A 25,628-nucleotide genomic window follows, 5' to 3' on the forward strand; every position below is an offset into this window, starting at 1 on the left:
GTCCTAAATCCAGAGACAGTGTACTGACTGTAAGGATATTGTCATGTTCCATGTCCTGTCTGTCCCTCCCCCACTGCCAATACTCATGTGAAGAGGGCTTTGCTTGAGTAACTATTCTGAAGATTTCAACTTTGCCTGTCACACAGAGCAAACTGTCCTTCTGCAACTGAATGAAAATATGGAGTGACATTTTACAAACTACAAATGAAAGCAAAGTTATTTCTGATCAGTTGTTAATTATTTTCACCTCTCAAAACTCTTCTGCAAAAGACCATTGTAAGATACACATAAATTTGTAACTGTAATTCTAAAAATGCCACAGGTGGTGTTACTGCAATATAAAACAGTGCTTTTAATGAAGCTGGTAAAGAGCAGATTAGTTAGAAGCAATTCCAAGATAAAATATCATTACAAAAAACTTGAAGCACAAATACTCTTATATTCAGAAAACCAAAGAAATCTCTTTTTATGCACTACACTACATGGCAGTCGAGTGTGTAGCTGTTCTGCCTCTGCAGCTCCCCCATGCCAGCCCAAGACTCCAGAGGGCTGATGCTCTTCAGTGTCAATTATTTTCTAACAGCATGCTTCAAAAAGTGGGAGTAACCAAGAGGTTTTATTAGAAACCTAATGCAAATTTCTACAGGAATACCAATAACCTGAGAGATCATAGTGAACATAATGTAAAGAGACTGAAGCAGAATGGAAGTCCACAGCTCCAAGGGAATGCAGACGGAGGAAAAAACCCAAGAGTTTTGCAAATATGGGATAGCTGCATTGTTATTAACAGTAAGGAAGAAAAAATGCCGCTGCAAGATTTGCCTTAGGTCAGATTTCAGATAAAGTGAAAAAAACTGCTATGTCTACACATATTAGTAACAACTCAAAAACTTGTAAGTGAATTTACTCAAAAAAAGAAAAAAAAAAAAAAGTTGAAACTTTGTTATTGAAAAAAAGATGAAACATTAGAAACAAAAAAAAAACCAACCAAAGAGTCAACAAAACAAAATACTTACGCCTTTGTGATTTTTAATAAAAGAAAATGCAAGGGATGGTTTTAAATAAATCAATAGGGCAAACGCACAATTTCCAGACCTGTTGTTCTAACCATTCTCTGCTTTCTGATATTTCAGAATCATAGAATTTCTGCAAAGGGGAACACCTGGGGAGCAATCTGACTGCACTGCCCAGGAGACATTCTCCTTCCCTGCTACAGCCACAGCTGGGATTGGCACACTACCTGAACACAGAGGAAAAACAAACAGTTCTCCAAATGCTTTTAATTATCTTATTATCCAGGTCTGTGCCTGACACTTTGCCAGATGACAAGCTGCTTAAATGCAATCACGATTGATTGATTGATCAAGTAAATTATTGGCCATGCAAAATAGTTTCAAAACCTGTGCATGCATGTTTTCTTTATTCTCCAGAGAGGTAAAATTGCCTTCTTTTCTTTTTTAAACTATGTTATTTCTGGAGCTTTTTCATACGTAATTAGACAAGGCAGACTACATCATCTCTCTCTTGATCATCAGAAATTTAAGAGCAGTTGAATCTATAGCTATTTTTTTCTTGCTTTTCATTCATTTCAGCTAAACTGGTATATAATATATTCTGAATACTCCATTAATACTTTTAATCACAGCTTATATAACTGCAAGCCTCTTATCAGTTTTTAGAATTTTGAAGACAATTTGCTTAATTTATTCTCAATTGATAGATGATATCTTTCACCCCCAATACCCAGATAAAGCCTACTGGGTCACTCTCACCAAAATACTGGTCCACAAAATGACTACTCTGCTTTACTAACCCAAATGAAGCATGTCAAAAAACAGCTTCTACATTATGAGCCATTTGTTCAAGTGGGTGACTTGGAACAAGCTCTTTTAAAAAACAGACTATTTCTGTCTCAGAGGAAATTAAAAATAAAAATACTTGAGAATAGGATACAACCCCCACCAAATTGTAATTTCAGTTAGATGAATGTGCTTCAGACTGTGAACCCTCAGTCAGTTTATCTGTGGCATTTTGACACAGACAGAAACTTCCACAGAGATATCTGCAAATGCCTGACATTGTATTTGTGATAGAGGAATAAAATGTAGAGCATCATACAACTTTCCCAATGTATGCTGGAAAAAGGTTTTACAGATTTCATTCCCCCAAAATATGATGTGCATCAGTTTCTAAGAAATGACATAGTAACTATCATCACCCAGTAAAATTCATTGCAAACAGCTAGGTATGATAAAACCTCACACCTCTGAGGTTCCTTGCTCACAGGAACACAGAATTAAGTGTAATATCAGAAAATGTAATATGAAGGTTCTCAATACAAAAAACTATTTTCTTAGTTTTAGGAACTTACTTGTCATTCTGAGATTATAAAAGCAGACAAACAACTGAAAACAGTTCTCATCAGTTTAATTTCTAATACTGAGATTAAAAAGTACTCCCAGCTTGTTAAACAGCTCATTTTCCATCAACAGGAGCTCTACAAATGTTTCCAGGCAAAGACAAACATCCTTAGTCTGCCAAACAAATGGCTTTCAGCTTTGTTGTGGTCTGGTCCTTTGAGTGTAAGCCATGTTAGATACAGGAAAAGAATGACATTTAATTAATGCTGTGAGCCAAAAAACTGGATAAAAAACCCCAATGAACCAACAGCGGAAGGTGGTTCTTCTAGGCCAACTCTCTTTGAACACAAAAAGACAGACCAGAAGTGCTCCTGCAGTAGCTATCACAAGACTGTTAGTAACAAATTATTTTAAACACATTGAAAAAGTTTGCTAAAAAGCAAGTCAGTGCCAGCTGCAGAGCACCAACCTCTCCTGGTCACCTTCTCCCTAAAGGAGGAGGCTTTTCACAGGATGTTGTCCCAAGCCAGCTCAAGCCTCACCTGTGTATTAGGCTTCTCCTGGTTAACTCCTCACTGAAATATGCCCTACATATAATAAAGAGCCTCAAGCAAAAAGCCTTTACACAATACAAGTTTGCCTCAAACTAAGCACAACTTGAAAACAGAAAGGGATACTCATTACAAACAGTAAAGACTGAGCATTTTTAATTCTCGTCCTTTTCTTGCAGTTCCTAAAACACTGATTGACCCATAGTCAGAAAAGACATGAACCATGTTAAAATTTATGTTTAAGAACCCTTAAATGCTTTAACAATACTGCCCAAGTAAGTGGCAAAACACCTGCACATAATGAACAAAAATATTTGGCTGAGGAGCCAAGTTCTAAAACAGGAAAATGAGAAGTGATTTAGTGCTCTTACATGGGCTTGCTAAAAAATCCTTGCATGTAATGGCATTGCTAACTCAAAAGAAAAAAAAAAAAACAAACAACTTTTTTTTTGTCTAGGAGGAAGTGAACTCTGTAGCATCAGCACTTGTTTGCAGTGAGACCAATATTCACTGGAACTGCGTACACAAGTCCATTTGTGGAGAACAGTGATTATGACTAACACTGCCAGCATGGGAAAAAACCTCTAAGAATTCCCTTTTCTTTCAAAGCAGGGAAGTACCGGTTACAGCTTCCTCTTCACTAAGCAAGAGCAGCAGAGCAGTAATTAGGTCCTAAAACAACAGTAAAGAGTAGCTGCATGTGGCTGCCACAGAACTTCTTCAGCAGCAGACAAGAAACCTGAGCCTTCCGAAGAGCTGCGCTGCCGAGGATCAGCACTGAGCTGTCAGGGCTGCAGAGAGGGCATACCAAGAATTACTGCTCCGGAAAGCAAAGCAAGTCCTTAACAAGGTTAACTTCTTCCTGGCAGCTGAAGTATCGATGTGGAAGATGGAACACAAAGAAATCAGAACTGGCAGCCTTTAATCACCATTTGTTTCCCCACCTAAGGATGACTCGGGTATGCAGCTACACCGCAGCTGAGACACTGTACACCACACCCTCTTCTCGGCACAGCCCTTCCCTCCCACCATACCTCAAATATTTTATCTCTCTCTCCAGAAGTGCAAGATCAGAAGCACTTCCATCTTAGCTTCCCCTGCATCCACAGGTCGCGTGTGCAGTTGGCTCCAAAGGCACTGCCGGCAGTGCTGGGGGGGAAAGGAGCAAAGGCTTGCAAAATAAAAAGCCTTGGTCAGGCAAAGCTGGCAAAGAATATGTTGTGCATTCACTCTGCTTACTATGGCAGGCAGGCATTTAATTTCAATAAAATTGCTTTCAGTTTTTGAACTGAAAGCTAATATTTCTTGCTAATTTTTTTCTTTGCTTGTATAACAAATGAGCTTAGAGAGGAGAATACATAGTAATTTCACTTCACAAATTTGATCTGATATCTACCCTGCTATTTTGTACTATTCTTCCAGATTCCCAGTCAAGAAATCCAGTGGTTGACAAGATCAAATTACAAATCACACTTCATAATCTAATTCTATAAATTGTAAATAAAAATTAAATTACAACAGAGAGGGAGCTAAGAGTGGACACTGAGCTGACTGAAAGCCAGTAATCAAAGGCCCATCATGCACACTTCCAGCTTGTGGCTTTACCAGCTGAACACCTGTGACTTGTAAAAGGTTTGTATTGTCCTCTGATATGAGCTCAAACTGGCATTACACCCCAATCTCAAGTAAAACCATTTGAAGGACTACAATTTTACATTTTTAACTGAAAACATGGCCTCTTTAATTATCTCTAACCATTCTTCCTGATATTTCCCCTTTGTATCACACAGCTTTTGTTTCACTTTCAAGTGCTTCAATTGAACCATTTTTTTTAGGTATTCCAAGTTGCAATCTGCCACAGAAATTAACTTTATCTAATCCATCATATTACCTAATTTGCACTTTATTTTCACCCTGCTTACCCAGAAACCACCCATAACCTCAGGGATCAAGATGAGAAAAATTCTGAGAAAAACAGAACCACATTATCTACTTTCACCCAGTCTACAGAGTCACACAAAGTTGCTGCCTGCTCGGATGATGGAACCTTTTTTCCACAGGTTATTCTCTGCCTCTCAACCAAACCGTACAATGTAAGAACTTGTGTGTTTTTCCAATTTACTTTTGCACCATTAACCTTGATAAAAACATCTAGTCACATGATCTTTTCATTATTTGCATAAAATACAAATGTGTATGTTCTCCAGTTTACTCTAGTTACCCTCTTTCATTTTGTTTGCAGGTAAATTCTGAGTATTCTCCTGTTCAAACAGAAATATTTCAAGGGGGTTTTTATCAAAGTACTCAAAAGTAAACAAAAAGCCTTTGACTGCAGCACTTAAAAGGACAGAGCTAGAGAACTCCCAAGCAAAAGTAACATTTAAATGTACTTCCTGCATGGACTCCCAAACAGACTGGCTTGCTTAATGAAAGCAGGGTTTATCACTCTACTAAAAAAGATAAGGCGATACAACTGTAACAGCACATTAAACATTCAGAGCTACAGGGAAGAAACCCGAACAGCCATGGCCCAATTTGTTTCATACAACTGCATCACCTCTCCTGCTGCAAACTACATGAAAGGCACAGATACTGCCTGGCCTTCATTCCACAGGCAGTATTTTTCAAGGCTGGTTTAAGAGGACAGAACATAAGTTTTGCATTTCTAAGTTTAACAAAGTGACCGGCACAAAGGAGACATGGGGGCATGACACCAAACCACAAACTCTGTCCTCTCTACAGAGTCAGCTCTGCTTGGGAGACAAAGGAAGTGGCAAATACCACTGTTTTCTCAGTTTACAGCTCTGCACGAGTTCAGCTTGAACAACTGCAGGGTTGTCAAAAATATCTGTTACAAAACCAGTTATTAAATACAGTAGTCAGACGTCTGCAAGGTATGCAATGCTTCGGATTCTCCAGCACAGGCATTCAGGGTTAATGGAAGGAGGTGGGGAAGTGAACAAGTTATAATACAGTTGAGAGATTAAACGTAAAAACATACCTTTTGTAGACTAGTTGGGTTCAGCTGTGTTTTGTCAATTATTTTTATGGCAACCTAAAGGAAGAGTTCATGATCAGTATTTTCCATAGGAACAATGCCGCGTTATTACAACATGCTCAAATCCAGTAACAGAAATGGAAAACACGAAAATTACACAAAAAGCTTTTAAGTTCCTTCTGCAAATTATGTACTTGTGTTTAAACTAGAAGCAGGAGAGTGGAAAAACCCTGGTATTTTAAGCATATTAAGACCAGAAGCTTGCTGAGTCTTTTACTTGACATTAAGACCATCACATCCATGACAGTGGAAGCTCCAACACCAGACAGTGCCCCAATAGAGAGAAGTGTGCCTACAGATAATATTTACACAGTATAATTACACAACAGATTACACAGTAGTGACTGGGCACTGGCAGTTTCTAAAAGCAGAGATTTCAGAGCATATTGAAAGCAATTCCGCACAAATTTGGCAAGAAGTAAGTTCATATTTGGAAATTCACTAAATATTTGTGTCAATTTGATCCCTGATGGTTAATAAAAAAAGTATCACTTGGGAATAAACAAAAACATGCTGGCTGTAGTACAACACTTTGGGTAAGTACATCCCTTTACTTGTTCTCATCTTTGCAGTAAATGCTGCACAGGAATATTAAAGAACAAAATAAAAATTTCACAAAATAAGCGAAAGAGGAATTCTGTACTGTGCTAACTAGTCAGAACCTGAAGATTTGAAGCAATGAATAGGCAACAGAGTCTTCAGTACAATGCAATTTGGATACTGGATGAAGTAGCGCAGGAAATGAGAATCTTTCTAGAATTACATGCCAATTGGTATTTTTCCTTTTTAAATTAGAGACTAAACACACCAGAAGAAGCTCCACAGAAGGAGATGGTGCCTCTCAAAGAGGCAAGATGCTGCAGCTCAGCTGATTATAGTACCTCACTGGTGCAAAGCAAAGGCTTTCAACTCCCCTTCAATTTTTGGCTTGAACAGTAGATGCTGCTCCTTCCCATGCCACAGCTCCCATTTCCCTGCATCACTTTGTGCTATCTTTGTCACCTCATTAACTTGGGGTTGGCGACATATGGAATAAAGAATATCTTACAGCAAAGCAAATTTATATCCCTACATTCAAGTGCAAAAACACAGGGATGGATTGTCACGATGGAGAGGGTAAGAGGGGAGCAGTGTTCAAGGCTTGGGTGCATCACAGAATTATATAATGGAGATGGTGTTCTCTGAAACTGATATTCCAGACTTATTTTGAGCTCTTCTAGATGCAAGATACGATGAGACATGACTGAGAAACCATCTAAGAATGCTTTTACTTTGGGGAGTATTTTCTTCTAAGGCAAGCTACTGAAATTAAAGATCACTATTTCCTGAGGCAAAATTCCATTGCAAAACCTTGAGAAATCACTTCAAAATACAAACAAGAGAGAAAAACATTAAGCAATAGGTATTTTTATATTAGCAGCTGTGTATGAAACCAAGAAAGATTTTTATCTCTACCTTTATGCCTGTTGTTAACTTTGTGACAATAGTTCAAAGTTATTTGCTTCCTGCAACCTCTCAAAATTCCATGCTGGATGTAGTGACCCCTGCCTTTGTCAACAGCAGATAATGTTATTTGAAAGTGACCTGGTGTCCAAGACTACCCATGGCTGTTCACTTGGTAAATGCATTCCACTCAGAAAAGGCTGCATTTGTGTTCTGGGCTGTACCATTGTGGTCAATCTTTAAAAGATGTAAACTTTTTTCAACCCACCAAGTCTTAAGCTATCATGTTTCTGCAAAACCAGCTCCCCTCTCTCAGTGTGCACTGGTGCCAGATGACCAGAGAGGTCTCTGACACTGTCAAACAAAGTCAGCCCTGGAGATACAGGGAAGATACACACCTCAGTTTTCCAAAAGACAGACTCTCAGGCCTGTTCAGTGCACTAATTATAGCCTTATAGGCAGGATGTATTTAGATAATTCCTATCCACATGAACACTGAGAGTACAAAGCATTACCATAGACTTTGAGAGCTTGAACCCATCATCAGAACAGGGAACAACTTCAGGTGCCTTGATAAGGTCTCCAAATCACAGGCAAAGGCAGCCTGCCCTCAGGAATAGCTCTGATATGCCTGAGAAAGTTAAATGGAGGATTTTCTAAGCACAGTTAATAAAACATTAAATTGCCTTTCAAAGCAGAAACTTTGCTCTCTTTACATAAAGTGCATTTGGAAAGGTTTCAAGTGAGCTAGGGCCAATGCTGGAGGAATGCAAGTCCACCTACACTATTACACCGCTGCATCAGCCATGATATTGTGTGAAATCGTTAGTAGAATTAAAATTGAGTTTGCTTTCACCATTCACAATAACATGACTTAAAACATTCCTCCTACGTGATTTGAATAAGGGAGTTAAAGAAATCAGAAGTTGAGACACTGAGCAAATCGGCCAAACTGCTACTATTCAGAAAATTTTCTCCCTCTTAAATTTCACTTTTTCCAAGAGAAGAACAGAAAGAAGATGACAATAGATTCCTTGGAGTCAGACTTGGATCCTGAAAGAATTCAGCCTCACTGGGAAACTTCAACTCCTTGGCTATTAACTGAACACATGCCTTTAATGAACAGAAGGATCCATAATATTTTTGGCCACCTCAGCAAGAGCAGAAGGTAGTTTTATCTTTTAGATTCATTTTGGCGAGTATGGAAAACTTGTCAGAGGAAACAAACACCCTTTGATGAAACTACAACACAAAATACATGGATTGCAGTCAAAGAATTAAGAAAAGCAGATTGACAATGAAGACTTGTGGTTTCAAAAGGGCAGACAGCCTACAAATAACACTGTCCTAGGCAGAGGATCAAGAAGGTTGGTGTTTCCAAGCACCAGCTCTATTGCAGTGAAGCTAATCTCTGGCCACACACTCCTTGCAGGACAATTCAACCCCCTCAAGTTAGGCTGATGTTCTAATCATCCCCTTCCTTTCTGTAATTTGAAGCTGGGCTCTCATCATGCATCCTGCAGACACACTAAAAATGGAAATGAAAGAGTCCTAGAACTTACTCCAGTTGGAAACATGAAATCTTCATCTCAAGCAACAGGAAAATTCACAGGGAAGGACTCCAGATGCAAGGAGATGAGCAACTGCCCTAAAAGAATGCTTAAACAAACATCTCCTCCTCCCAGGAAGTGACAGGAAAGTGCTGATCTCCTTCAAGATTTGGAAGCTCCTCAGCATAGAGACACAAAGAAGGAATTGCCATAAAGTGAAACTGACATGGTCACTTAAAACGACATTCAGAGCAGAGACACAGATAACAAGGAGAAGGTAAGTGGGGTTCAAATACAGCAAGAACACAGCAAAGATGAAAACACATTTACATGTAACTCCCAAAACTAACCACTTAGTTTAGGTTTTGGTACATAAGATGGAAAAAAGAATAGGAACAAAGACAGGACAGGCAGCAGGAGCAAGTGTGTAAAGGAGGAAATCACAAATTCAGAAAGGTAAGTGTCATCTGGCTGAGAACATGATCCCGGAATTCTTACAAGAAGCAGGTTTTTAAACAAAAAAGAAAAGAGAAAAAAGCATCTTTGCAGCACAGGTTTCTAGCATCTACCAAGAACAAAACTGCAGAGCAGGGTTTAGAAATGATCAGACAACTTTCTTTTTTTCCAATTTATCATAAAATTCCGGAGCTCGAAACTGGCAGGGAAAAACCAAGGAAACAGAAGGGTTAAACGCTGCATTTTTTTCCTACAGTTAACTGTGCCTTATGGAAATACACAAGATATGGCTACCTAGACTATAGTAAAGTCTCATCTAGGAGGCTGCATGGAAATTTTTCAGATAAGCTGGAAAGTGCACAGAGCTTTTTTTCTCCCTAGAAAGATGGCTAGAGAGATATCAGGTTGGAAATAAATGAGTAACAGTTTTTCAAGGACAAGATTTTGGGACCAATCTTGTTTAATATCTGTATCAGCAGCCTTGGCACAGGATGTCAAACCATAGTGATTAAGTCTGTTGAAGGAGTTAAGAGACACCATCAAATACAATGGAAAACTGATTTAAACAACCTTGGAGATGAGTTAGCAATGAAACTGAGATTCAACAACATACAAGGTTGGTGCTGTTGCTGATCACAAGCAAAACACATCAATTTAACAGCCACGAGAAAGGCTATCACAATCTAAAAGATTGATCAGATAAATACTTCTCTAAGGGCAAGGGTGAAGTAATGACATTGGGGAAATTGCTATCCAGAATATTGTGAACAGTTCTGGTCACAGATATCTAAAATTATCAACATTGTACAGTTCATCTAGCAAGAAGGGAAATGTTACGCATTTCCCTCTTAAGAAAAAAAAATTAAATACCTTGAAAATATTCCTATAAAACTAGCTTAATTATTCCCATCTAAGGAATGACACTCATTCCAATGGTTACATCCCAGAAAGTGTTTATGCTCTCAATTGATTGAACTACATCAATTCCATGAGAGTGGAACTAACTTAGTACTCGAACCTTTCCAAATTTAGCCAAAGATTTTACTTTGTTTACTTTATTTATTTAGCTTTTATTTGTTGAAATTTCAAACAAAAATAATGAAACAGAGGTCAACATAGTTATCTGCAAGTAAAAGAAAATGTACTCTGCTTTTTTGCAAAGTCTGACACATATCTATCTCCAAGTTCCATACCTATAATAACAGCAAAAAAATACAAATCAAATACTTGCATATCCTGTCTTAAGTATCAGTAAAAAGGGAAGGGAACTTAAGCGAAAAGGAATTCACCAAAAACTTTCTCTACAAATGAGAACTAACTTTAACATCAGAAGACAATGGGAACTGTCAGCCAAAAAAAAAAAAAAAAATCCATCTCAACAGCTCTTGCAAAATGATGTCCTCTCTGTTCTTCCCTCTGTTCCTGCTACTGAATTCCATATTAGCTCAGAAAAGAGAAATTCCCTTAAAGCACTGCAGTCAGTGACACAGCTTCTGTAAAAGTCCTTGCTGGTATCAGCAAACATTTACTTCATCAGACAGGTTTGGCAAGAAAAGGTCAGCAAGGTGTTTCTCCCTCTTTCAGTACTTAAGAGTTGCTTTAAATAAAACAGCACCAAGAAATACCTTCTTGTAACAAGCAAACAGGACTATAGCTCACCAAACCAGAACCACCATTAAGTGCCAGTGATTAATTGCAATGCAATGGCATGCAGAAACTAGATATGGAGCTGAGTTAGACTCTGAGAAGAGATGCAGGAGAAAGCTTGTCTATACTACACACATTGAGCAAACTGTCACTGACACACAAACTGAACAAACTAAGCATCTTCTCAAAGCTGCCCAGCACTTTGTGCAGACACCAGCAGGATTCCTGGGAGATATATTGCTTTGAAAAGAAAATACTGCATTTGGGCTACTTGGAACATAATTAAGATGACATTTAGTTCTCATTCCCAACTTCCCCTCCAATACAGCCCTGCAGTATAGAGACAGTCAGAGGTAGTCTTTCCAACAAGCTTATTTAATTGCTGTACATTGATCCCTCTTTTGAAAATGGAGGATTTATCCAAGGATATTAGTAGCAAACTTTAACATAATTCAGCAGAACATGGGCCTGTCAAAAATACAAATTTAAGAGACCACTTCCAAGAGAAATAATTTTGTAATCATTACTAATAAATAGTTTTCAATTTCTGCTTTTTTCTACATCAGTGGCAATATCTCTAATAAAATGTGCTCTGTGTTCACAGATTTAGATGATGCTATTCCAAGAGAACCTTCACACCTACAGCAATTCACTGCTCTTTACACCCATACCACTTTACCTCTCTGCCAGTTAGGATGTGCCTTGCCAGTTTCACTTTTGCAAAGTTCCCCTTTCCAATAGTTTTAAGGAGTCTGTAATTTCCAATGTGTGGCTGCTCATCAGCACAGGAGGCTATGGAGTTCCTGCAGCGAGCTCCAGAGCGCCCAGTTCGAGAGGAAACTTCCTGCCGTCCGTCTCCGTGGGACGTGTGCTGCAACAAAAACACACATGGGTAAGGCTGGGGAATAAAGACAAAACACATCAATGATGAGAAGCACACAACATTCAAAAACATCAGCAACGCCTTTGAAGAAACCTTCAAAGGATTAAACTCAAACTTCGCGTTCACACTGAACTTTGTTCTGATGGGGGCAATAAAGTGGTGCCTAGTTCATAAAACAATATCCATTTCATCACCTGGTAAAGACAGTGGGACATCACCTGCACTGCAGCAACAGTTGAGCATTTTTAAGTAACTTACATGGACTGCCAAATTAATTACAAAACATGGAGGTGTTTGATATTATTTCCCATTTGCACCACTGTGCCTAACTAGTGCAGGAAAGCCTTTGGAAAGGAAACACGAATAAAAGCTTTTCCAAGATGACAAACTGTTAACCCTTATTGGACAACTTATACTACTAAAATAATAAAAGAGGTTTTTTCTTTCCTGTGGTATTAAACGTGTGTTCCTAAAAAACCACATGACTGAAAATACCCAGGATGACCTGGGGAACAAAGAAAGAAATCTTACCTAATGTACAAAAACCTTGGATAGAGAAAGGCTGAGAAACAGTTACAGAGATCTGAGACACTGTTTGCAATCTGTAAAGTTCCTTTCACTCCATTTCCCTGAACAGCTACTAATTGCAAAAAGGAATGGTTATATATTATACCTAACAGTCTTTATTCATGAGATCACATGGTTAAGATTAAAGTATTTTTTCATTTCCTGAGAGCCTGTTTATGAAAGAGTAGGTGCCCTCTTATGTTCCTAAATCATGGTTGAGGTCCACACACCAACCACACTAATTAAAATATTAGTTAGAAATGCTCAGGAGCCTGCAAATGTGGAGCAAAAATCTGGCCTCCACCAAAGATGACACATTAAATTCATAGTCATCCCAGAAACTACAGATCTTGCTCTTCTACTACTACACCTCTTGCTGAAACCCAGTGGGGACAAGCAAGAAACTGGCATACAGCAACATTCAGTGGGAAAAAAATCATTGTAGCATGAGGATGAGATCATACCTCAAGAGCTAACAACCACGGCACAGGCACAAGTGAACAACTCCATGCTTGCACGACACTTGGCAAACTTCACTTGCCTGATGCAACCTTGTGACCATATACTCTCACATCTTAGGTTCCTTGATTTGCTAATTTCTGTGCAACAGCTGTGATCAAATTGTTTTTAAAAACACACTATTTTCATTTAAGAAATGCTACAGATAGGAGTCTGTAGAAACTCCTGGGAAATTGTTTCGATAGTTACTATTTTAAAAAACACACACAATGTTTAAGTATCAGTCTGGCTTTAGCTTTCCTTACTGCCTGGCTACAGCATTGCCATGAAATTTGCACTTCCCAGAGAGGTACCTAATTTCTCTGATCACAATACCTCTTCACTTTAGTAAGTGATATGTATATTGAGCTCCCTAAACAAGCTGCTGTATGAATGATTAAAGACAATGAAACATTTCCTGTACTTGCGTTCAGAACTCTCTCCTATTTTTCCAACAACTTATTGTGGGGTTCATGGCAGACATGGACCTGCCATACCACAAGTAGGTGCAGCAGGACTAAACACAGAGGCTGCATCTTCTGTTCAACACCCCACTGATTTCACAGGGGCAGAACAAATCCTCTTTGCAGAAGACCATCTGTACCTGACCACCCAACACCAACCCTAATTCCTTTTAAGAGTTATTGCTTTCCATTCCTGGATCCTTACATGCATGATCACATTGGGCTGAAGTGAAATGGAAAGTTTCCTTTCATGCAGAATATCATGTGCTCCTGATGAGTGGTTCATCCTGCCCTATTTCATATTCTAGCAATTTTATCCCAGTTTTCAGGAGCAAGAGTTCACGTTTCTTCCAAACCACTAACAACTGGCACAAGAAGAAGAAGCACATCCGTAACAATATCCAGTAAAACTTCAAGGTTTGATAACAACTGATGTTCTCAATAACATCTTGAGACCTACAACGACTGGGTAAGTGTTTATCAATCAGTAATTCTCATGGAGAGGAAGGACAAGCAGTCACCAGCTAAAGGAACTACGAAAGCCAGTGAAATCCTGTATCAACAATTTCAGTTTTTTGCGTGTCCTTAATGTCAGGCTGGTGCTGGCTTTTTAGGCCACCTTAGTTGCCGCTGTGTGTACTGGCACAGCAATGCAAATCCTCTGTATTTCTCTAAACTTTGACTTCTAACAAACCTTGCAACACAAAATGCAGAGAACTTCTCTGTCAGCTCCTTTCACACCTTTTAGTGTCAAATTATTCAGACCAGCTAGAAAAAAGCAGCAACTGCTGATGCTAGATGCTAACATCCTCCTACATTGCTACCCATGGTGATCAGGTGCCAGGATGTTCTGTACAGGACCATGAGAATATTTCTTGGATATATTAGAGGAAGGTTCATTTGAGTTCAAGCACAGCATCCCAGGAATACAACTGTACTACTTACACTGCACTTCACTGAGCTGATAACTTTCCTCGAAAAAAGAAGTGTATCAGGACTATTTAAACTACAGCCCTTCCACACCTGGGCACTCAGCACAAGCTGGATTCAGCAGGAGCCAGACTGCCTCCCAGCAGGGCTTGTTAGCTTAGGCTCTCCAGCAGACAGATTCAACAACTTGAATTCAACAGCTTTTGAACCACACAGCTGACTCTGAAAACAGAGTAGCTGTGTTGTCTTGTGCTCAGCTAATACACGATGTTAGTCCTGAGCTAGCCTAGGAGGCATTGAGATGTGGGCATCAGGTACTGTGTATTCCCAAACCAGAGAACAAGTTAGTCAAAACTCATCCTACTCACACCCCATTTCACATAAACAGCATCAGGTAAAAGAAAGATTCTGTTATACTAACCAACCCTATTCCACAAAGTAAACCATCCAGTTCATGTGTCTTCAGAGCTTTGCTGTCCTCTTGTTGAGAAATGACTTCTTGTGTCCTGTAATTTTTTTCATGCTGCCTAGCTCTGCACTTAAAGAATAGAATTAACAGCTGTGAACTCATTGGGACTAGGGTTGATAAACTGAACAATCTCCTTGTATGGAGGTTTGCATTTCCACCCAAACCCATATTATTTCTTTTCAAGAATATATGACTTTTTTCAGCTGCGGGTTTTGGGTATCAAGCTGTGCGTTCCTAAGCAGTTCAGTTCTCTCCAAATGACTTGCTCATAGCCATGTTTCACTCTGTAGAAATCCAGCCATTTGCAACCATATCTAATTTGGACTATATTCCACTTCACATAAATAAATCTATCAGCAAGTCCTTCCTCTGTCAGTTACATTATTATACTGAACAGACAACAAGCTTTCTAAAAACCACAGAAAACAGATTGTCCATTTCAACATGGATTTTCTTTTGCATATGGAAATGAAGGAAGAGCATAAACTCAAAACTGAGTGAAAGTGTTTCTCCCAACCTAATAATTTTCAAGAAGCCATGACAGGCAGATGGAAAGCTAAATGGTGTAGGCAAAAAGCAAAATATAATGGTCCAATAAAAGCTCAAATCATGCATTGGCTTGTATCACATCTGGCTGTACTCAAGTACTTCCCAGGGCAGTTTCCTTAGCAAACACACTAACAATGCCAATCTCAGCCCAAGGAAATGGTAATAGCATCCTCTGCTCTCCAAGATGAGATGCAGGTCATTTTTCTCTTCCCAAGTAGACCCTCAAATCTGCAGATTTTGCCTCCCTCATCTCACTGACCCCACAAACTCTGTTCAATTTCAGGCGTCTTTTCCAGGTCCATGTTTATATGGCTTCAAGAAGAAATGGGCTTTGTCTTAAAAAGGTAAGATTTAAAACAAGCATGTGTTTATTTGTGATAAGTTTCCATCCATTGTGGTAGGTGAGGTGCTTTTTGTCTAAGAATAACACTTGCTAATGAACTCACCCTGTCTGAGTGATTCCCAAAATATCTGTCTTCGTGTAAAGCAAAACCATTACACTATAGAGGGGAACTGAGGCTAGACTGGGTACTTCATGCAACTTCAGGTTTGCCAGTCACCACCTCTTTTAAAAGAAAGGTCTCCTGAAATCCACTCATAAAAAGAACACACTTTCTTCCATATCTTGGCATGCATCAGGTTCCATTTAAAAATCTTTTAAATACTTTAAAGGTTTGTTCTTTTTTTTTTCTTTTTGCACCATCCATCTTCAAGCCAACAGGACAACCTTTGTCATAAAAAAAAGCCCCAAAATAAACCTTCTCCTCCTCCCCTCAGCCCCACCCTATTATTACTCAACCCAGAAGGAAATGAAGTAAAGTATCTCCATTTGTGAGAGACCTTACTGCAAGGGAAGGACTGAACCCAAGAACAACTATATTTGGAACACAACACAAAACCCACCTTTTCGCAAAAGCCTTCCCCCAATGATGAGCCGACATCCTTTCATAGCCAGATAATGATTAGCATGAAGAGAAAGAAAAAAGAAAAGGAAAAAAAGTAAAAAGCAAATGAAGTATGAGGGTGCTGACAACTGAAATCTTTTTGGTAGATGTTAGTTTTATCCAGTATCTATATGGTTTCAGATATCTTAACATTCAGAGCATTAGGAACACACAGGGCAGGGGACAACTAGTATCAAAGTTCTTGCACTGCTTAAGAAGGTGCCAAAAGCTGACGAAAAACTGAAAGAGACAGACTCTGATATCCAATCGAAGAGCTGAAAAACAGTAAGAAATTAGAATGTCCAAGACCTGCAAAAATCCATATTTAATTACAGTAAATAGGAAACTCTTTCTGAAATGGGGGGGGACAAATGGCATCAACTTTTAAAAAGTATTTATTTAATACAATAGTGAGAACTAGCTTATAATCAGCCAAAATGAACTAATAAAATTTAATCTTACTAAAGTCTCTAGGAATGTTTGTTACCTTAGCTGTTACCTCACCTCTGTAAGAAATACTACAAAGTGATATTATAGAATTTCTTGGAAAGCTGTCAGATCAGTAACAATCATGACAACCTCATTTCATTCTGTTTTTTTAATTGTAATAAGAAAAAACAGCACTTAAAGCCTATACCTTATAATGTTAATAATGTAAACATTCCAGGACATGATGAACATTTGAGACACTAAATTGCTTCATTACCTTAGCCTGGGCACACAATATATAAATACATGGTAATTTCTAGCTATGCACTCCCCACTGGCACTCTTATTTATAGAAAAACTTACCAGGAAACATACCATAGTTTGTTTTTTTAGAAAACTAAAAAAAAATTTAAATGCAGAGACAAAATTTCACTCCAGCCCTTCCTAATAATGTGTTGCATTTTATTTTCCATTTTCATCAACATCTTTAAGAACACACAGACTGCTGAGTACTACTCAGTGTAAGAGGAAAAAAGGTAGCCTTAAGGATATGCATAGAGGTAGCATCTTACTGAGCACAGATATCCCTGAAACAGCACAGCAGGGCATCCTGCAACTGCTGACGAAGGAATTCTGCTGGAAAGCCAAAACAGAGACTTAAGTTTCTGGCAACCACCAAAAGGTGTCACAGCAAACATTCAACCACAATTGTTTATACATCAGTTACTGCTCTGGGATTCCCTAAATCATCATATATTATGAAATATTATATTATTTTCCTAGATTATAAAACAGGAATACATCAAGTGAAGATGTCCTGTACATGTCCTGTTTTACTTCCTTCCTACCAGTGATCAGGGCACAAATCAGGATATGGAGTGAGGTGGATTTTGTCAGACCTAGTATGCATATGTTGATGTTTCCATAACCCATTATTTAGTTCCAGCACATATAATTAAAAGGCAGTTTTTAGACTAGCTTGCTACATAATCAATATTAAGGGTAAACAGTCATGGCTTCCATCTCACAGAATTTTAAATGGTCTCCTACAAAGAAAAATGCTATCCACCTAAAGTGGCACTGAGGTTATCAACCCATGAGGGCAGATTTATTCACTGAAGTGGGTTACAGCCCACCCATTATGGATGTTGTGATCAAGTGGAACACCTGAAAGGGCCAGAGTTCCTCAAGGGAGACAAGCAGACCTTCTAGAAATATAATACAGACATTAAGGGAGAGAAAACACTAATTTGGATGCTTCCATTGTCAAAAGGGGAAGATTTCACTGCACATTTCTCAGCTTATCACAGTGCTCATTCATGTAACTGGTATGACATTCACGAAAACGAGTGGCCAGTTTAATTAGGTCAGATTTGTCAAACAACCAGTTTAAAGGGGGAACCTGAAGAGTAAACAGCCTTTAGCACATGGAGGCTATACCTCTGGCACACATTCCTAATTCCTCCACACTTCAGTGGGGAAGGCAAAATAAAGGAAAAAACCGAGGAGTAACACTCAGGACACAACAGTTCCAGCTCAAACCAAGCACAGAAATGCAACTCCCTACACTGGGCAGCCTGGTGGAGATGGACAGTAGGGACACTTCCACCTGGCAGAGGGAACACTGCTACCCAAAGCAACACTTGCATACTCCTAATTCTGGCTCCTGACCAGTAGTGGCAATTGCAGTAGCAATTGCTAGTGAGAAATGCAGCACTGCCCTGAAGACCAGAGTGGGGAAGTGCTGACAGCAAAGCACCAACAGTCCTCAGCAAAGGAAGGATGCTCCCCTTTGCAGACACACAGGGTCTGGCTCAAGAGTCCTTCCATGTAAAACCACTACAGCCTCTGCGATGTGTTTGGCATTATTTGGTTCATAGTCTGTACAGCATATGAAAGTGAGTGAATCTGTAATTCCGTGATTAGCACTGAACAACACAACAGTGAAGAAATCCTGCTTATATAATCAAAAAGATAAGTCTGGTGCCGGTTGGAAAAGCTCTTTAAAAGCTCTTTTGTTGCTTCACATTATCAAGATCTGACATTCATCATATCTTTCCAGCCAAAGTTCCTTTACTGCTGATTAAAATGGATATTTATTGACATCAGCCTGGGGAATAATAGCTAAAGAGCCAACCATATTCTATTCTTCATCAACAATACTGCCAACTAAGTTGTTTCCAGAATCATCACTGTCAGTAATTACATGCTAAACAAAAAAGAAAAAAACCCAACCACCTCACAGTTGGTTTTCGAAAACCACATTGAGCTTGCAGATAGAAAACTTTGCTTAGGCTTTAACCCTGCAGGAACAGATTTTATTTGAAAGTCAATTTCTGTTTATATGTATATACATACATACAGAGCTCAGCAACTTGATGCTTTATGGGCCAAGAATTCCTCTTAACCCAAGGTTTTCATCCAGGAGACTGACTGGAGCATTACCACAGGTATACTCAGTATTTTTCAGGTTTATATTTGAGGAGCAGTAAGCACCTATTTATCACATGTTCTAAAGAATTTTAGTGGCAGATGATCTCCAGGCTAAGCAGAGCCAACCTTGATATGCCATGAGTCTAAAAAAAAAAAGTGACCTCCATTTTTGACCTGGCTGACACCCATGAGGCAGCATTACTTGACTGAGAAGAGGAAGTTACAGACACATGCTACTTATATATCATATGAAATGGAGATCTGGAGAGACAAATGCCTCCACTCTTTGAATTCCTTTGACTTGAGTCACCTGAGACATGTTGTCAACAGGAACTGTCCGCTTACATCAACATGAATATGTCTTTGGGCTAGAACTAAAATGGAGAATCGAGCAGGTAAGGATACCAGGTGAGTGGGTAACAAAGGCAAGAAAGAAGTCTATGAAGTTCAGTGTACTAAATACTGTATTTCATTCATTTTCTTTCACTAAGTTCTGCAGTTGTGCTCTGTTTTTCAGACTGCTACTTCTAAGGCCACAAGTTAAGTCACATTCAGTGATGCTAATGAATTTGGTCTAACCTTGTAACATTTTCTGGAGTAAGGTCCTACAACCTAGTTTCTCTGAGTTATTAAAACAATATAAAAAAGGAAAAAAATTTGTTTCCAGGAACAATCATCACAATTTGCAGTTGTAATTATGTATCTGAGTTATTGAAAGAATGTAAAAAAGGGGGGGGAAATGTTTGTTTCCAGGAACAAAAAAATCAGTCTTTACACTGTTGTAATCATGTATCTCTGTAGTTGTGGCACAATCCAAGTTACCTTAGCCCTAAGGTGCTGTGCTCCGACTGGCTTAGTTCAAACCAAAACAAAACCACTAGGAAGGCATCTCTAACCTTCCCCACGTGAACTGGACACTGTGTTTGCAGCCACACAGAACGGGGATAACCCCACTTTTCTTAAGGGTTTATTTCAGTCAGATCAGAGCTGACCAGACTCGTCACAAAGCCCGTGATAATCAGTGCTGGCACAAACCGCGGGTGGGAAGAGGCACCCGAGGTTGATGCCCCCAGCAGCCTCCCATCAGCGTGAGTGGACTAAACCAACTGATTAAACACCGCAGCTCAGGCTGCTCAGCACAGCTAAGAATTAAATGTCTCACTGTAAAAATGTGAAAATACTAGCAGCTGGTGACCTGCAATGTCACGCAGCCTTACCAGGTATTTTCTGAGTACACAGTACCAGGCCTATCGGGCATCAGCATTTTTTTCTGCTCTGTGGAATTCTGGCACTAAAAAAAATACATCCCAGGTGAATTCCTAAAATATTTTTTATTTCTAGTTATTTTGCCACCTTCACCTGATTTAATTCAAACCAGAACATTTATTACAACTGGTGAAAAATATGGAAGAATGTAGATGGTCCTGTAGAAGAAAATCTGTCAGAACTCTTGGCCACAGGAACGCTTCCCTCCTCAGTCCCTTCTTAAAAAACCCACAGGATTTCATGCTACGGAAGAAAGCATTCCAATTACAGATCTATTTGTAATAGGAGAAGACTGATAAATAATATATAGAACAATGCAAGCTTGCATATTGTCTGCAAATGCCCTAATGCATTTCATAGTTAATTGGAAATAAACCAAGACATACTGCACTAACCTTCCTAGTATCTTAAAATTACATTTTTGTACCTAACCATGCCTTCACTAAACCTTAAAAAAAAAAGGTAATACTTCTGCTGCACAGAATCCTTTTGTGCAAGCACAGTTGCCATCATGCTGGCATTTTTCAATAGCAAATTTTTCACATTAGGCACAGTCATGGAGATAAGAGTATATTTTAGTCTTGTTTTTCCTCAAATTACTTAAATTTTTAATTCAGAATGGCCTGCAGAACCAACACATTCAAAACAGTTACCCTTTTTTCCCCCCAAAAAAACCACAGCTGTGCAATGAACACAGAGGTTTTAATTAAACTCTTTAATCCAAGATTTTTCTTTTCTATTTTGTGCTGTTAAAAAAAGTAATCTTCCAACCTCCATACCACCTGTATTTCCTTGTTTCTATCTATAGTTTGCTATCATCTTCCCACTCTTTGAATATTTTTTTTAATGAATAGTTGTCCTACTCCTCACAATCTTGCTCCTTCTGCTCCTATTTCTTTGTCACTGGTTGTCCTCCATCCTGCCATATGCACATTCATCTGTGACTTCTCTCATCTTTTGTTTTCCACCTTCTATCTTCCTTTCCCACTGTGTTTCCACACTATTTTCTCCTCCATCTTCTCTCCCTTCTCATCACTAGTAAAACAGGTTTACTCATTCTTCTGTCATCTAAAGTCCTTCTTCTGTGTCTATCCTGTCTCCCAGATTTGCATGAAGGAGGTCTCTTGCTTTCTCTCTCACATGCAGCACATATTTCTGAAAAAGACAGAAAAGATCTGATCCTCTCCTGCACTTCTGTCCCCTAAGCAGCTGGCAGCCAGTGCTGCACAAGACATGGCCAGAGAGGAACCGCTCTGTCTGCGGTGAGGAGCCAGCTCATCGCAGGCCAACAGCCAGCTTCCAACTGTCCAAGTGTGAAGTTCCTATGATCACAGATCATCTGGGATGCCTTTCCTCTCAAAACCAGGTGACTTGGAGCCAAATTCTTTAAGCTCAAAGGCACTAAAGGCTTGGTAGCTCTGAGCAGCTTTTGGGGAAAGTCACTGTGATAGTATTTCCACCTCAGCATGTCTTGATAAGAACCCTTAGGAAAAAAAAATAAAAAAGTCAAGTACTGGCAATTACACCTTTTTTGTTCAACAGGACCTGCCAACCGCTGAACGTGGTTAACTGCAAGCACAGACAATGATAATTTACGCTCACTGTCATTCTGGAGGCTAACTTCATTTTCAAAACTGCAAGTATAGGCATGGATAAGCTATGATCAGCACACTTCAACCAGATTCAACACCAGCCAAGCCTTTGTCAGCAGTGGTAACCTTCCAAGCAGAGAGAAGGCATTAATGGGGTCCACAACCATGGCCTAAAGGCTAGCTGAATACCTTGGCACCTCCTAAGCCTCTTCAAAGAGCCCTCTGAATATTAACTAAATAGACTTCTCTTATGTGAAAGAGAATGAATCAAGGGCTCAATTTACCTGGCAACACAACACACCCAGGTTTGGGGTGGAAGAACAGTTAGCTGAAGTATCAAAATTATTGCATTTGGTATTAAAAAAGAGACCTGGTGTCCACAGCTGTAGGGGTAATTCAGACAAACTAAATGTCAGATTTAAAATTTCGTTTTTAGGTGAGGCTGAACAGAATACAGTTTGGTAAATTTCTAGATAGCTGATGGCCAAAACATCAGAGAGCTTCCTGAGGTATATGGTATTGTACCAGAGGACTTGGCTCACTGGCTCTGGCGAGTACTTGGATTAATCACTCTCTGTCAATATCAATACCTACAGGTATTTCTGTGGATACCAGCATAAAATACAGTAATTGAAAAATATGCCTTATTCTAAACCTAAGGCAATTCATCTGCAAGCAAGACAATCCATGTATGTCAAATTATGAAGATAACTAAACAGAAGTGTTAGACCAATATTTTGAAGTGAGAACAAGGTGCCTTAAGTGGAAGACATGTAAAAATCTAACTTCAAGTGCTAGAACACACAGCATGTGAATAATTATGTTTCCTCGAGCACATATTAAGTCTTTCCACTGACTAAGTTATCCACAGTAGAGCTTGAATTAATTGGGGAATCTGATCTGAACACTTTCTAAAATTATTTACTATGTGGACTCCACGCATTCACATGAAGCTTGAAAACCCCAGTCAGGTTTGTTATAGACTAAAACAATTATCCAAATAAACTCTGCATAATATTTTGTAGAGTATGTTTCAACTTCAACTCTCCCCATGGCATAGGAAGGGCCGCATAATATTTTAATTATTTTCTTCCACAAGACAGGAAGCTCATTGAGATTTTACAACCAAATATGCTTAGTTGGCTTTTTGTTCAATACAGCCCTTAGCCTGCAGGTTGCATGTAGTGCTAAAACAAATAAAGATCACAGAAGTTAGAAGTGCCTATTATGTCAATAAAATCTAAATCCCTAGTAATGCAGTAATTGTTCCATGCAGCATGTTTTCTAACGCTTTGTCTGGTCTTGTTTTAAACAATGGGGCTACCATCACTTTTCTCGGACTATTTATGGTCTGGAACAATCCAACAGTTTTTCCTGATCTTTAACCAAAGTTTCTACCTTTTATGCCAGTCCAAAACATAAGAAGTCCTTGCAATTAAAAAAAAAAAAGCCTCCACTGTCAAGCTTAGCATCTATCTTGTAAAGAATATCAGATACCCAGATACCCTTTACAAAAAGCTGAATACGAAGTTCACTGTTCAACTCATTTTAGACTACAGTGACAACTCCCTTGTGTTTATCATTTGGGGATGTGTCAGAGCCTATGCAGAAAAATGGTTAGACAGGATACACCAGGATCAAGTAAGTTTTAACTTAGGAGAAACGCAGTTTCTATCTGCAGAAAGGGAGTCTCCTACCGAGCTTCGTTTGTTGCTATATGCTCATGTGGTAGGACTATTTTTTTTTCTTTCTTCCTTTAACATACGACCTTTGTTACTGACTGACTTAATCTTGTAAATAAAGTCTCAATTCCTAAACCTTGGCTTTGTCAAGGTAAAAAAACAAAACAAAAAAAAAGGGGGGGGGTGTATAGTGTGAAGGGAACAGGCTCCCTTGCGCAAAGGGTAATTCCAATAAAGAAACCCTTTTAATGTCATCTGAACAGGTGACTAGCCTAACAGCGTCATTACCATCGAGAACCCTGCAAATTAAGCAGGGAAGAGGCCTATTATCTAGGTCACCTAGCCCACCCCTAGCCAAGCAGAATTATTCCCATCTGTTTACCAGAGGTTTATTCGGGTGCTTTAGCAGCAAGTTGGCGTATCAGGAGAAGGCAGCAGCCCCCCAGAGCTCCCCACCCCGCCGCGGATCCCCGTTACCGACATAACCAACCCGCTCCTCGAACCCTGCGACACTCGAATAGCAGAAGGGGAATTAAACAGGGGACACCGGGTTCGGGGGGGAGGTACGCCCGCAAACGCCAAGGAGCAGGCGAGCCGTGCTGTAGAGGGGTTAAAACCCCTATAAATTCACAATAAATCGGCAGTTTGGGCAGCGCACGGGCGGAGCGCGGTCGCTGACAGGGCGATGCCCCCGCGGCGGGGCCGGGCGCGGTGCGGTGCGGTGCGGTGCGGAGCGGCGGGTCCCCCGCGGCCGCGGTACTCACGTTCTCGGTGTCGCGCTCGTTCACCGTGGGCAATGGAGTCCGAGTGGACATTTTCCCTCACTCGGGCGGCCGCGGCGGCGGCGCGCACAGACACACACACGGGCCCCGGGCTGCGCGTCTGCTCCGAGATGGTGGTCGCAGGGAGCCACCATGAAGGACGAGGTGCCTGGCGGGGGGCGGCGTCGCGTCGGTGCCCCCCCACTAGATCCTCCTCGGGGAGCGGAGCGGCCTCGCCCCCTCCGAGTCCTTCGGGCTCATCCTACAGCCGGGGTCCGCAGGGGTCAGCAGCGGGGAGGGGGCCGCCTCATCCAGCGGGGAGGGGATGGAGCCGAGAGAAGGGATGGAGCCGGGGGAAGGGAGGCGGCGAGGGAGCGGCTCCGGGGGGGAGGGGGTGAGCGCAGGGCGGGCGGGAGGAGGCGGCAGCGGGGCGCCGCGCAGCCCGGCTTCTCTCCGCGGCCGCCGGGGCACGGCTAGCGCAGGCCCGCCGCCCGGGGGGCTGCCCTCTCCTTCCCCCGCCGCGGCCCCGCTTCACCGCGCTGCCGCTCGCATCGCGGCCCGCCCCAGGCTCCGAGAAGGCCGGCGCCCCGCGGGCTGCGGACGCTCGGTGGGTGCCCGCCCGCCGCTCCCTCCCTGCCTGCCCCCCGCCCGCCCCGCCGCCGCTCCCTGACGAGCCAAGATGGCCGCGCTGCTCCTCCGCGCCAGCCCAGCGCCGACATGAACCGGAAGGTCCCGCCTCCCGCCCGGCGTGTGTGGGGGCCGCGGGGCCGGGACCGGTCCTGCCCTCCGTGCCGGCCCGCGTCCTCCGGGGATCGGCCCCTGCCCTCCCGGGGATCGGTCCCGCGTCCTCCGGCGACCGGAGCAGCCCCGTGGCGGTACAGCTCGGAGTGGGGCTCGCCTATGTGAGACCCCACCCGGAGCACTGGGCACAGTTCTGGTGTCCCCAGTACAAGGAGGACATGGAGCTGTTGGGGCAAGTCCAGAGGGGACCACGAAGTTCCTAAGAGGGCTGGAGCACCTCCCCTACAGAGACAGATCGAGAGAGTTGGGGCTGTTCTGCCTGGAGAAGAGGAGGTTGTGGGGAGCTCAGTAACCT

General features: G+C 41.0%; 1 protein-coding gene across 10 annotated transcripts in view; it reads right to left on the minus strand.

Moving 5' to 3' along the window:
* Positions 1-25,167, minus strand: part of MARK3 (microtubule affinity regulating kinase 3) — a 60,280-nt gene extending 35,113 nt beyond the window's left edge. For 8 of the 10 annotated variants that reach the window (XM_085061287.1, XM_085061286.1, XM_085061285.1 and 5 more), the window contains exons 1-4: positions 24,536-25,166; positions 16,329-16,367; positions 11,745-11,936; positions 5,913-5,966 (exon numbers count right to left, since the gene is read on the minus strand). In XM_085061287.1, coding sequence (XP_084917413.1) covers positions 5,913-5,966; positions 11,745-11,936; positions 16,329-16,367; positions 24,536-24,586 — 336 coding nt within the window. In that variant the 5' untranslated portion in view covers positions 24,587-25,166. Of the gene's footprint in view, positions 1-5,912; positions 5,967-11,744; positions 11,937-16,328; positions 16,368-24,535 lie in introns of all 10 variants that reach the window. The other 2 variants (XM_085061283.1, XM_085061280.1) reach the window with 2 other exon arrangements.
* Between the last annotated feature and the right edge of the window lie 461 nt (positions 25,168-25,628).

Source organism: Lichenostomus cassidix, chromosome 5 (assembly GCF_008360975.1).
Source record: "Lichenostomus cassidix isolate B80296 chromosome 5, HeHo_3.0, whole genome shotgun sequence".
Classification (NCBI taxonomy): Eukaryota; Metazoa; Chordata; class Aves; order Passeriformes; family Meliphagidae; genus Lichenostomus; species Lichenostomus cassidix.